The 12,528-nt window shown below is 48.4% G+C and overlaps 1 protein-coding gene across 1 annotated transcript; it reads left to right on the top strand.

Annotated features, from left to right (window-relative positions):
- Positions 1–2,673: 2,673 nt before the first annotated feature.
- LOC149354509 (uncharacterized) lies at positions 2,674–4,120 on the top strand. The gene is made up of 2 exons (XM_089577514.1): positions 2,674–3,014; positions 3,544–4,120. Exons 1-2 carry the CDS (start codon positions 2,677–2,679, stop codon positions 4,118–4,120), a joined length of 915 nt encoding a protein of 304 aa, XP_089433640.1. The 5' UTR covers positions 2,674–2,676.
- The last annotated feature ends 8,408 nt before the right edge of the window (positions 4,121–12,528 follow it).

Below are 12,528 nucleotides of genomic sequence, written 5' to 3'. Positions count from 1 at the left end.
TGCCTTTGATAGCACCCCAGGAAAAGTAAAAAACATTCTATGTAGTGCAAGTATATCTTCTTCCTCGCACAATGTTGCACTTGCAAGAATGTTGCAGCTCAACGTCACAACGAAGATGTTGCCAATTTGTGTCCGCGCAAAAACGACGCGTTCTCAACCCATCCAAACGTGTGTTTCTTTATCATACTTTTTTTATCAGAAGAAAAGAGGTTGACGTCATCACAATAAGCCAATGTCGTGATTTCTTACTGTACTGTAGTGAGAAGCCAAGATTAGCTGTGTTTTTGAAGGTACATTGGGACTCCGGATATATAACGTGAGTAACAAAGGCGGTGTCGAATAAGGGATTTAAATAAAATATGTTTGCTGGATGTTCTGGATGTTAGGGAGAGCCAGTGCTCCCATGAGGCTCTCGTTGGGCGGCGGATGGGTGGTGGAGGGATTCTCGCACATTTTCTTACCATGTTGTAAAGGACGGAGGGGTGGTTCCCGGCTATGGAAAGGTGTCTGTATGTAGGTGCCGATAGATGCCAGTTTAGTTCCTCAGTAGTGCGCGGGAATATAGAGGGCGCGTGCGGCGGCAATTTTGGGGTCCCGTAAGTACACTGCGTACGAGAAAGTCCCAACTGACTCAAGCTTCAAGGGAGACTTACTACTCGCGCGACGGGGTCTCCCAAACTACTCAAGCAGGAAGGTCTTGTAATGCAAAATCCACCGGCTTTTCGCCTTACAGCTCATAAGTTGGATTATAGCGTATACATAGCTGATTTTCATTAATTTCGACTTCATTTCACTTAGCGGCTCTTGCCGCAAATTCGGCTTTTTGCTGCGGACAATAAATAAAATCTGTTAAGTGAGAACATCTCGCATTAAACAATTTTTTCATGCTTAAGTAACGTAGTAAACACGACAATAGGCCGACGGGAGACGACACGAGCTCTGACTAGCAAACGGTTATTTTATTCTGGGAAAAGCATATAAAGGTAGCAGGACACAGAGAACAACCCCAAAAAACAGAAGAACAAAGTTTAAAGCTTAAAAACCATTCTGCGCATGCACATCACAGTCGAGTCATGACGTGTTTTTCAACGAAATTCAAGACTATATTCCATGGCAGACGGCACTCCCCTATCTCCTGGACCTCACACAATTGCCAAGAAAGCCTTACTTCTTATCAACGAAATTGATGGATGGTGAAACAACACACTCATCTGCTTCTTTCCTGATCACATAGACCTCGACCAACTCCCTACAAAGGCAAACAGTGTTATTAAACAGGACACTTGTCTTATCGACTGGGGGAAGCAATCGTTGCACTCGCTGCAATGCACAGCCAAGTTGTACGACACCGCTACTTTTTTCACCGATCTGTGATGTTTGAACAAATGCTCATTGCTTACCCACTTAGAAAGACAAGTCTCCTGTTTAATCGGCCTGATCGAATTTAAAGGGAGATGGTGGAGGCCTTTATGATCAGGAAGGAAGCAGATGAGCGTGTTGCTTCAGCATCCATCAGTTTCGTTGATAAGGAGTGAGGCTTTCTTGGAAAACTGTGTGAGGTCCATGAGATAAGGGAGTGCCGTCTACCATGGAATATAGTCTTCAAATTTCGTTGACAAAGATGTCATGACTCGTTTATGATGTGCATGCACAGTATGGATTTTCAGTTTTGATCTTTGTTCCTCTGTTTCTTGGATTGTTCACCGTGTCCTGCGCCTTCATATACTTTTCCGAGAATGTAATAATTTGTTGCCAGTCAGCGTCTGTGTCGTCTCCAGTCTTCCTTTTGTCCTGTTTACTGCGCTGCTTAAGCACGAACCCTTACCAGCTAGCCCAGTTTTATGTTCACGCAAAAAAAATTTGCATTTTTTATTTTGTATACCGATGTGCAAGAAAAAAGCAAACGCATAACAAGGTTGACTGAAACCAATTTGCGTCCTTTTTTTTTCCTGAACCCGTTTGAACCCGATTGAACCGGTTCGAGACGGTCCGAACCTGTTCGAACCGGAACGGAATGGCCCTCTGGAGCCGAACCCGGAACTGAACCCGAAAGGCGTGAACCCGAACCCGAACCGAACCCGAAAAAATGCCGGTTCGACACCCTGGTCTGGGTGCGTGTTTGCGGGGAGGGAGGTGTAGGAGTGTAGCGGCGAGCGGCGCGGTTTTTTTGATACCTTTCTTTTACGAAGCGCTTGCGAGCCGCGCGCGATCCCGCCCCGTAGCTGGGTGGAGAAGGAAGATAGTGAGGAGAGCCGAGCCAACTTCCGGTTGCGGGGCGGCTTCACAAAAAGTGACGTCAGGGCCTCTCCTTAGTTCTTTCCTTCCTCCATGTGGTCGCTCGCTGTTTTCTGCAACCGTCTGAAAATGAGTGACAACGAAGATTTTCAGCTAGCTTTAGGGGTTGTTAACATCATGCAGCTGGATTAAGAAATAGAAGCGGCAAAAGCGGAAGCCGACGAAATTGAGGAGCGGCTACATTTCCTGAACGGCCTGATCACTGGAGCTGCCATGGCATCTGCACGAGTAGAAATGAGTGTGTGGATGCTCCCTCGCAACGAAGGTTGGTTCGAGCGAATTGTGCCCCAGCTCAGCGAACTGGAATTTAAAAGACACTTCCGTGTGACACGCGCTACGTTTCGGTATATAGCTGACAAGTGCCGACGGATGCTGCAGCGCATGGACACCAATATGCGCGAGGCTATCTCTGTCGAGAAGCGGGTTGCCATCGGACTTTTCAAGTTGTGCTCCTCGGCGGAAGACAGGACTGTCGCTCTCGTTTTTGGTGTCGGGCGGTCGTCGGTAAATGCAGTGTTCCACGAGTTTTGTTTGGTCGTCGTGGAAGTTCTGGATGCCGACTGGATCCGGATGCCCACTGCGCAAGGCATGGAGGAGCACATGCAGGAGTTTTTTGCCGTATCTGCATTCCCGCACGCAGTGGGCGCCTTGGACGGGTGTCACTTCCCTGTGTCGCCACCGGAAGAACACGCTAGCGACTACATGAACTACAAGGGGTGGTAAGCAGTTTCTATAATTTCATCACATGTTCAAATGTATGACATTCGTTTTAAGAGGATATGTTTTAAGAGGATATGATTGCATATGCAACAGACAAACTTTTATGCCGCCTGGCTTCCTGCTCAGTACCTGAATTAAAAGCTGTGTTTTATTGCTGCTAATTTGTTTGGTACAAAAGCAGCGACAGCGCGTACAAACAACCATGTTTTTAGCCTCCTCAGTTCTTTCAATTAAACTAGTTTACTCTTAGCCCGTTTTGACTTCTGTGGCAGTGCTGACCCATGGCGTACTTATGGGACACTTTTGGAGGAAGCAGTGGAGTAGAGAAGGGTGGGAGGGTCAATTTAACTCTGTATGAAATATTTTTAATTCAAAGAAATTGGGCTTATGTAGTGTCCTCGTACAGGGAGGGGGATGACGTCCCTCCCTCCCCTCATCTGGCCGTATATGTTTCATTTTCACTTTTTGGAAGTTGTGATATTTGCACTGTATTCATGTCACCTCTTTGCTTGTCCTAAAACTCTGCAGGTACAGCATAATCCTGCTGGCCCTGGTGGACCACCGATACAAGTTTATGTTTATAAGCGTTGGTTGGCCAGGACGGTGCCATGACTCCTATGCGTACCACAGGTCAAGCCTGTCGGACATCGTCGACGGACCCTTATTTCAGTCGCCAGTCGCCATGATGAGCGGCACAGCAGTGCCACCGCTCATTCTGTGCGACCAGGCATTCCCCCTGACTGCCAACCTAATAAAGCCATTTAGCCACCGAGGGCAGCTGAACGACGCAAAAAAGACTTTCAACTATCACCTGTCCAAGTCCAAGCGGATAGTAGAAAACGCATTTGGCAGGATGAAGGCAAGGTTCCGGTTTGTTATGAAGCGCATGGAGTGCACAATTGACAATGCTCGCCTTGCCATCCATGCAAGTTGTGTCTTGCACAACGTATGCGAGCATTTTCGGGATGAGGTGCTCCCACAGTGGCATGCTGAGGCTGAGGCTAACAGCATGGTCTTTGAACAGCCAGCGCACACCACTGACGTTGTGCTAGGCACTGGCCAAGCTGTACGGGAAGCAGTTGTAGAATTTTACCGACAGCAGTAAACATGTTGTGCCAGAAAACAAAACGTACAAAACGTGTGTACTCAGGCTATGAGGAACACCATAGTGAAGGTCTCTCGAAATTTCAACCACCTGGGGCTCTTTAACGTGCACTGACATCGCACAGTGCACGGGTCTCTAGATTTTCACCACCATCGATATTTGACCGCCGCGGCTGGGATCGAACCAGAGTCTTTCGGGTCAGCAGCCGAGTGCCATAACCGCTGAGCCACCATGGCGGCTTGTTAGTGTGTGTGTGTGTGCTCATCAGTCTACCGGGGAAAGACAGGATTCATCGGCATGCTGTGAACACCCGTGTGTGTGCATATGAATGTGAGAAGGTGTAAATATCTGTGTATGCTTCGGCCTGCCAAGGAGAGAACACTCGTCTTGCCTTCTTGTTAAATGCCCTGCCAATGCCCAGTATTTACTGATTTTGACCAGGTCAGCAGCCGAGTGCCATAACCGCTGAGCCACCATGGCGGCTTGTTAGTGTGTGTGTGTGTGTGTGCTCATCAGTCTACCGGGGAAAGACAGGATTCATCGGCATGCTGTGAACACCCGTGTGTGTGCATATGAATGTGGGAAGGTGTAAATATCTGTGTATGCTTCGGCCTGCCAAGGAGAGAACACTCGTCTTGCCTTCTTGTTAAATGCCCTGCCAATGCCCAGTATTTATTGATTTTGACCAGGTCAGCAGCCGAGTGCCATAACCGCTGAGCCACCATGGCGGCTTGTTAGTGTGTGTGTGTGTGTGTGTGCTCATCAGTCTACCGGGGAAAGACAGGATTCATCGGCATGCTGTGAACACCCGTGTGTGTGCATATGAATGTGGGAAGGTGTAAATATCTGTGTATGCTTCGGCCTGCCAAGGAGAGAACACTCGTCTTGCCTTCTTGTTAAATGCCCTGCCAATGCCCAGTATTTATTGATTTTGACCAGGTCAGCAGCCGAGTGCCATAACCGCTGAGCCACCATGGCGGCTTGTTAGTGTGTGTGTGTGTGTGTGCTCATCAGTCTACCGGGGAAAGACAGGATTCATCGGCATGCTGTGAACACCCGTTTGTGTGCATATGAATGTGGGAAGGTGTAAATATTTGTGTATGCTTCGGCCTGCCAAGGAGAGAACACTCGTCTTGTCTTCTTGTTAAATGCCCTGCCAATGCCCAGTATTTATTGATTTTGACCAGGTCAGCAGCCGAGTGCCATAACCGCTGAGCCACCATGGCGGCTTGTTAGTGTGTGTGTGTGCTCATGAGTCTACCGGGGAAAGACAGAATTCATCGGCATGCTGTGAACACCCTTGTGTGTGTATATGAATGTGGGAAGATGTAAATACATAGCTTGCACGTGACGTCACTTCCGCCTCCATCAAGCGCTTGCGGCCATGCTGCCGAACCATTCGGCCGTCTCCACCCGTCCGCCCTGCGATGCCTGACCACTCCTCGAACGCTTTCGATCATTTTTTTTTAGGGCGCGATGCCTACTCCACAGAGGAATGAACCATTCAGTGCAGGCTACTGGTCTGAACTTATTTGATCGCCGCGCGTACGCTACGCACACAAGGTGAAAATTTGCGACGACATAGGTCCGTACACGCTGCGACCGGGAGTCGATGCGGCGATGGGCGTGGATGTGTTCCCTGAAGTGAACCAGGGGGATATCGTGTACTCTTTCCAGCTTTGTGAAATTGGAAGAAATAAAAGCCTTCTAATCAATGGAAGCAGACAACGAATTCTACAGTATAGGTAGGTGAGAAGCCTGTCTGCGATGCGCCTACGAGCCGAAAAGCTCGGCCTCGGCACGCCGCTTTCTCTGCCGTCATTGCTCGCGGCGGTCGTGGCGATCCGAACCGGCTTGCCTAGTGCTGTAGCTAGGATGCAACGACGCGGGACCCAGTCTGGGTTTGTGTTGTCAGACAAATCGGATGGGGTCAATCAAAACAGCAACATTCACTTCAAGGTGTAACCATTGCTTCCCACGTTTTCGCAAACATTTAGTTGACGACTCAAGCCTCTTACCTGTCACAAAGTGGGCTCCGCACACAAGTAAATTTCAGTTATCGGGGTCCAAATTGTCGCGCTTAATGCGAGCCAGCCACAGCTCGCTCAGATTCGTACTAAGTCATGGAGCGTTCGCACTTGCATGCCTACGATTATCTGACGAATGGAGGTGAAGTTCGTGTTAATCGGCTTCTCGTTTCACCTGGACCTGTCGCTACGGTTGGAGCAGCCAAGGATGGCACACAAAACCATACTGAATCTACGGATGGACGAGAACCAACACGATGCGAGCTAACACAGGCAGCGGTAAGCTAGAAGCGGTTTGGCGGTGGTTCGGCAGCATGGCCGACTAGCAGCCGACGGCCACCGGATGTGACGTCGGTGCAAGCTATGTATATTTGTGAATGCTTTGGTCTGCCAAGGAGAGACAACACTCGTCTTGCCTTCCCGTTACATGCCCTGCCAGTGGCCATTATTTATTGATTTTGACCAGGATATCATTAACCCAGTCCATTTGTATTTTCATGGCTACGAGAAAGGTTGAATGTACTGTAGAAGAACAGTAGATTGGGCGAGTTGGTGTTCCATGGCGAAAGTACATATAAACAGCGCTAAACGACAGGACTAGAAGAGGAGTAGACAAACACGGCGCTGAACTTACAACTGAATTTATTGGAAGGAAAAATTTTCAATATATACATACAAATATACATACAATATATACATACATCGTGCGCACGTGTGCGCGTTTTTGTATGTATATATTGAAAATTTTTCCTTCCAATAAATTCAGTTGTAAGTTCAGCGCCGTGTTTGTCTACTCCTCTTCCAGTCCTGTCGTTTAGCGCTGTTTATATGTACTTTCGCCGTTGAATGTACGTCTGATTCCAAGCTAGCATGAATCTTGTTCCGCGTGGATGGCCGGTTTGCAATGTTTTTTTTTTTGTCCTGCATGAAGGGGTGCAGTGCTCATACAACAGAAGTGGGAGCAGGTAACGTTCTTGCTTCATTGACACTGTGTTGAAAGATCTGCTTTGGGTCGCATTGTGGCTCAGCAGAACAGTGACACTTTCTTGCACTGGTGCTCTCGAGTGCAAAAACTTTTTGCATTGTTCCCCATTTCCGACACTTGCGGCTCATCTCGTATGCTTTTGAAATTGTGCGCAGCCTTGATAACCTGAGCTTTCTTCTTGCATTATTCGTTGTGAAGCTTGTTGCACTTTTCTATAATTTTGTCTTAACTTCCACTTCACTGTTGACCGCTACGTACAGAAGAAAAGTTGAAGCATAAAGTGTTTATTCCGTGGAAAAGATTTTTCCTCACAATTCGTTATTGGATGGCTTGCTTTCTGGACGCGTTTGTTGTGGAACAAACATGCTCAGATCAACGAGGCACCACTGTGCTTTAACCTTATGTGTCCGTTCAACCACTGCTGTGCATTGTCGTCATGTCTGTCCTAAATACCCTGTAATTTTTGTTGCACTGCGAGCCATGCACAAATTATTGTTCTTTGAATAAATCATTCCTAGCAACATCGTGGGGTAAATGTTATTTATTTTCTTTTTTTTCATTCTTTGTTGGCTCTTTCAAAATATTTTGTCATTGCCAGTTTCTCTTGCATTTGAAGCTGGCGCTCCCGCAGGTCAAATTCTTTCTGTCTTGCTGCCCGGAGGTCCTCTCGTAGACTCTTTTGCTCTTCTAGTAATGCAGCAAAATCAACAGAGGCTGGCCTCTTGCGGCCTCGTGCTGGCTGCCGTTGCCTACTCTGCTGCATTTGCTGCGCACCTCCAGCTGAGTGGGCAGCAGCAGGGTCTACAGAAGGCAGCTGTGAGCAGCTCTCTTCCCCCTCCAGGTCGCTGCGGTCGTGGACCACAGATGACTGGACCACAGCTGAGCACTGCGGTTCGTCATCTGTGGCGCTGTGCTCTCCAGACTCCATGCCCCGAATGATCTGCACAATGCAATAAAATGGATGCACAGTGAAAAACCTGACCTCAAGTTTTAAAAACACCTTTCACCATATATAAAGCTTCCCTTGAGGAGCAGCTCTAGCAGAACATGAAACCTTGCATGTAACTGTAAGCGTCATCTGTGTCACACTGAAAAAAACAGTCAAGGAACAGGAAGGATACAACTGCGTGCTTATGACTCGTATACCTGTTCTACGGAAGCAGTGCTTTCACGCACAAGTGAAGCGCCATTCATAGGAAGGCACCCCAGAAATGTTTCCAGGCGGTGGAAGTGCGGCCACAGGATGGCGCCGGACCCTGTAGTCTGTTTCTTTTGCCAGAAACTGAAATAAAGGACAAGAGTACTGTTTGAAAATTGAACAGCATGCCTTCTCGTTTGACAGAAAAATGCCTGAGCAGCTTAGTGCTGCAAAAGGTAGGATGAGGTGGTTTAAAAGCAATAAGCATACAAAGGGCTGCACATTTTGTGTCCTGCACCTAACCAAGCCTATCTTCTTGAAAAACTTTTGAACTGCATTGCAGACTATAGGTCCCCATGACCTGATTTTGGTAATAACAGCGTATTAACTTGCATCACAGTTCATTCTCCACAATCATCATAAATGGGTGCAATTGGCAGTACAAACTAGTTTGTTTGGATTAGAACAGTTTGTTTTGAAACGCCTTTTTTTTTTTACTTCCACCTGTAATCCTTGTACTTCTAATCCGCAATGTGTGAAAGGATGCATGCCACAAAGTAATTTCATAACCGCGGTAGTACAAAGTCTGGACGATAAACGCGCCGAGGCCCTCTGCACTCTCTCTACCAAGAATATAAAAAAACAAAAGCACCTGTGTAAACGCCGCAGTGTCGCACTGGGTAAGGAGTTCTGCTGCTGAACGCGAACGCGAACCTCAAGAGCGGCGGCTGCATGTCGATGGTGCCGAAATGATAAAACACCAGCTTGACGTACGTTTGACACAGTAGGCCACTGCAGCGTCCTAACCAGCGACGTTGCGGATGCACGCGAGTGATCGCCTTCGCAACGAAAATTTCCGAAAATGTGTCACCGCTCCCCTTGCTTTGCATGCCTGCCTCTGATCTGCGCGATTCGTAAACGGGGCCGCAAGTACTGGTAGCAATGCAGCAAGTCTGCTGCTAAATAGGGGACAGCTGCACTGTGCCGATCACAATTTGGCCTCCTGTGCGGCGGCAGCGGCGCGCGATGTATAAAAAGTTCTTACCGGAATTTGTGGGACAAATTCTCTATCTTTGTGTGAACTTGCTGTTTTGTCCTCTGGAAGCTGGCAGCTAGAAGCTCAGCAGCAATTTCTGCGTAAATGTTGCTGTTACGCTTTCGCCGACGCAGGTCGGCCAGCCTCTCCTCCCAACAGTCAATCAAGACACTTGTCTCTCGCTCTGTCCAAACCTGCCGCGGTTGAGAAGGCTGCGCTCGTTGATTTGATTGTGCCTCGTTTTCTGCTTCCATTTCATTCATTAAACCACGTCAAAATAAAAAAAATGCATCGAAAAAGTGCAATAAACTTCACTTAACTTTAAAAAAAGGCTCACTAAACGCACGCACACACACACACGCAGACGCACACACGAACACAACTACAAAATGTACAACAAAAACAAAGCAATCGCAACACCACCACAAACAGAAAAACTGGCTCTTCCAATATGGCTTCCTCTCGGTTCTACATTGGGTTCTAGAGTATGTGGTCAATTTGCTTGAAAACAACACTTTTAGCAAGGATTTGTGCATTATATGTAAAAAAAAAATTAAAATTCCGTCGTTTAGCGAACGCATTTGCTCTTCGCTAGTTCTGCTGCAACTTGTGGCGCAAAGACGCTGCGCTCGAGAGTACACGCGCTTGTGCCTCGAAGGCATTCCAAAATCTCGAATGTCTTCGTGGAGCGCCGTCGACTGGAAAGTCATTCCAACCGAATGCCGTTCAAAAACGTCGTGTAGCAGCGCACGTTTGGCATTCGAGTCGAATGACGTTCGGTTGGAAGGCATTCGAAACGCCCGTGTAGCAGGGGTATTAGCTGCGTAGCAGCGAGGTCCGGTCGCAGGGAGAGTCGGGCTGCGGATGGTCGTTGCGGGGCTATGGGGGTTGCGGATAGGGATGAACTTGGACTACGCGTCTTCGGGGCCGCCGCCACCGCGCTGTACGCGTCAGGCCCCCGCATAGGCTCGCCTGCCTACCTCTCACGTCCGCACGCACTGATTTCTGTCGCCCGGATCCTCCAAAAAGCCTTTGAACATCTTCCCGAACGTCCGTTTTCAGGCTGTCACAGGACGAGATGCAATTTTTGACGGAGAACTGGAAAGCTTTTTCGTCTGTGATGCCTCAAGCACCCATGCCGCCGGCGCGGCGGCCATGGCGACAGCGGTGCCATTCACCTGCGGTTGCGGCGGCCAGCAGCCTCGTCGGGGCCGCAAGGAGACACCCATTCATGTCTTTATCCCACCATGGAGGACAGCGACGCCAGCGAGCGGATCAACTCTTCTGTTGGCTTGACAAGGCTTGACCAGCCGCCTTGAAGGAGGGGACCGAGGGCGCAACAAAGCCCCTTCCCCGAACTAAGTAATGAAGGCCGCCATTCTCACTGGTGAAATGTCCAGGCAGGTGTTTTGAGCTTCGTGGCCATGCCGTGGCGGGGTATCTCAGCTGTCGGCTTGTTTCAAAATGAATATTGCTCGCGTAAATGTTAATATTGAAAGAATGAATAATGGTGTAACATCTATATCGTTCGCAATTTATGTTTCAACAACAAAGCGCACAAAAATTATTGTGTAAATAAAATAAATAAAAAATCGTTGTTCCTTTCTTTTCTTTTTTGGTATACAGAAGTCTGTCCCCCCCGGCCCCCCTAAAACTACTCTCTGGGACCGCCACTGTCAGGCAGGCAACGACTTCGCGACAAACTAATCTTGAAGACCTTTGATCATTATTCATGTCCTAGGCGCTCTTTGGACCCAGCATTCTTGGCGCCATAAAATTATCATCCTATTATCACCACAGTTAGTGCGTTAGTAGGGTGGTTGCTAGCCATTCTTCCAGGTTTGCAGCAAAGCGGGGCCTCATAGAACGGAGCAATCAGCATTTCAGTTGTGGGGTGATTCGTAATATCGCTTTCTCTTCTTTCTCTGTGCATAACAATACAAGGACATGAAATATTTTGAAATCCAATTCCCTTCCCTTAAACTGATGCTTGATTAATCCAGCATCGAGAACTTATGTCCTGTCTCTAACCTTGCTCATTACTTTTTCTTGTACGCAATGTGCACCAGGTCCAGTTGGTGGCTTCCTGGTGCTCCCGAAGAGGCCGGAGCTCTAGCGGCAAAAGTTTTATCCTTTGAGACATTTTCAGCAGTAAATAATTTTCAAATGCGTCAAATTATGGTCCCGTTTATTTCAGCTAGATCGAGACAAATTAACTGAATGTTGCTTTTTGAGATCCAATGGTGCAAATATTTTCTCTTTTAAACAAATTGCGTCCGACAGTCACCAAGCGCAGACCATCTCTTCGAAGCCTCGTTCAGTGTACACAAAACGTGCAGGCGAGTAGGCGGAAGCTCGTGAAGCTAGTCGCATGAAGTCGGCGCTCCGGTCTGCACGCTCTGATAGTCCAGCTGAGACGTGCCATTTGCATCCTCCCTTGTATTCCTGCACAGAGAGGCAACAAAGGCTACGAGTGTGCTCCCAGCTGGGCTCGGCCACCATGCAGGCTCACATCTTCTCTGAACGGATTAAAACGTGTAGAGATTGAACCCTCGACTTTCGGAAAAATGGCAGTGGTGCGGTATTGCCCTTGAAATCCCCCAGAAGGAATAGGGGAAAGGGCTGTGGAAAACTCATTCTAACGACTTCCACTTTCAAGGGGAGGAAACAGCGGAAGTGTTAATAGACCCTACCTGTGTACAGTGGCGGTCCCGGAGATTAGGGCGGGGTGGGGGTGACGGACTTCGGTATTCCAAAAAAAAAGAAACAAATAGTAACGAAATAAAAGAAACAAAATCGAAAGTTCGGGGAAGGGGCTTTTTTCCTCCCTCCGTACCCTCTGACAAGGCGGCTGGGCGGCTCTCTTTGTCAAGCTAACAAAACGGAGGACCGCAGGAGAATGGCACCGCCGCCGCCATCGTCGCTCCGACGGCGCCAAGGCAAGACAACGAAAGATGTTTGAATGGGGGGGGGGGGCAGGGGGGCACGGCAGGACCATGATACTTCGACAATCACTGCGAATTGTACTCGCATAACTACCAACCTGTAGAACGTACAAATGTGTGAAATAAGACAGCCGCGAACACGGTGAGCCTCACCAGTTTTATGTCAAAAATCCTATCTCGCCCTTTGAGAGCTCGAAGACGGTCGGTAGTTCGCGAAGATGTGGAAAAGCTTTTTTTTTTTGGGGGGGGGGGGGGGGGGAAGGGGGCGACCGCTTCC

The sequence above is a fragment of the Amblyomma mixtum genome, chromosome 3, assembly GCF_055824585.1.
Source record: "Amblyomma mixtum isolate Tamu chromosome 3, ASM5582458v1, whole genome shotgun sequence".
NCBI classification, from domain to species: Eukaryota; Metazoa; Arthropoda; class Arachnida; order Ixodida; family Ixodidae; genus Amblyomma; species Amblyomma mixtum.
The sequence above is the reverse complement of the archived record's forward strand: the minus strand, read 5'-3'. Positions and strand labels throughout refer to the sequence as shown.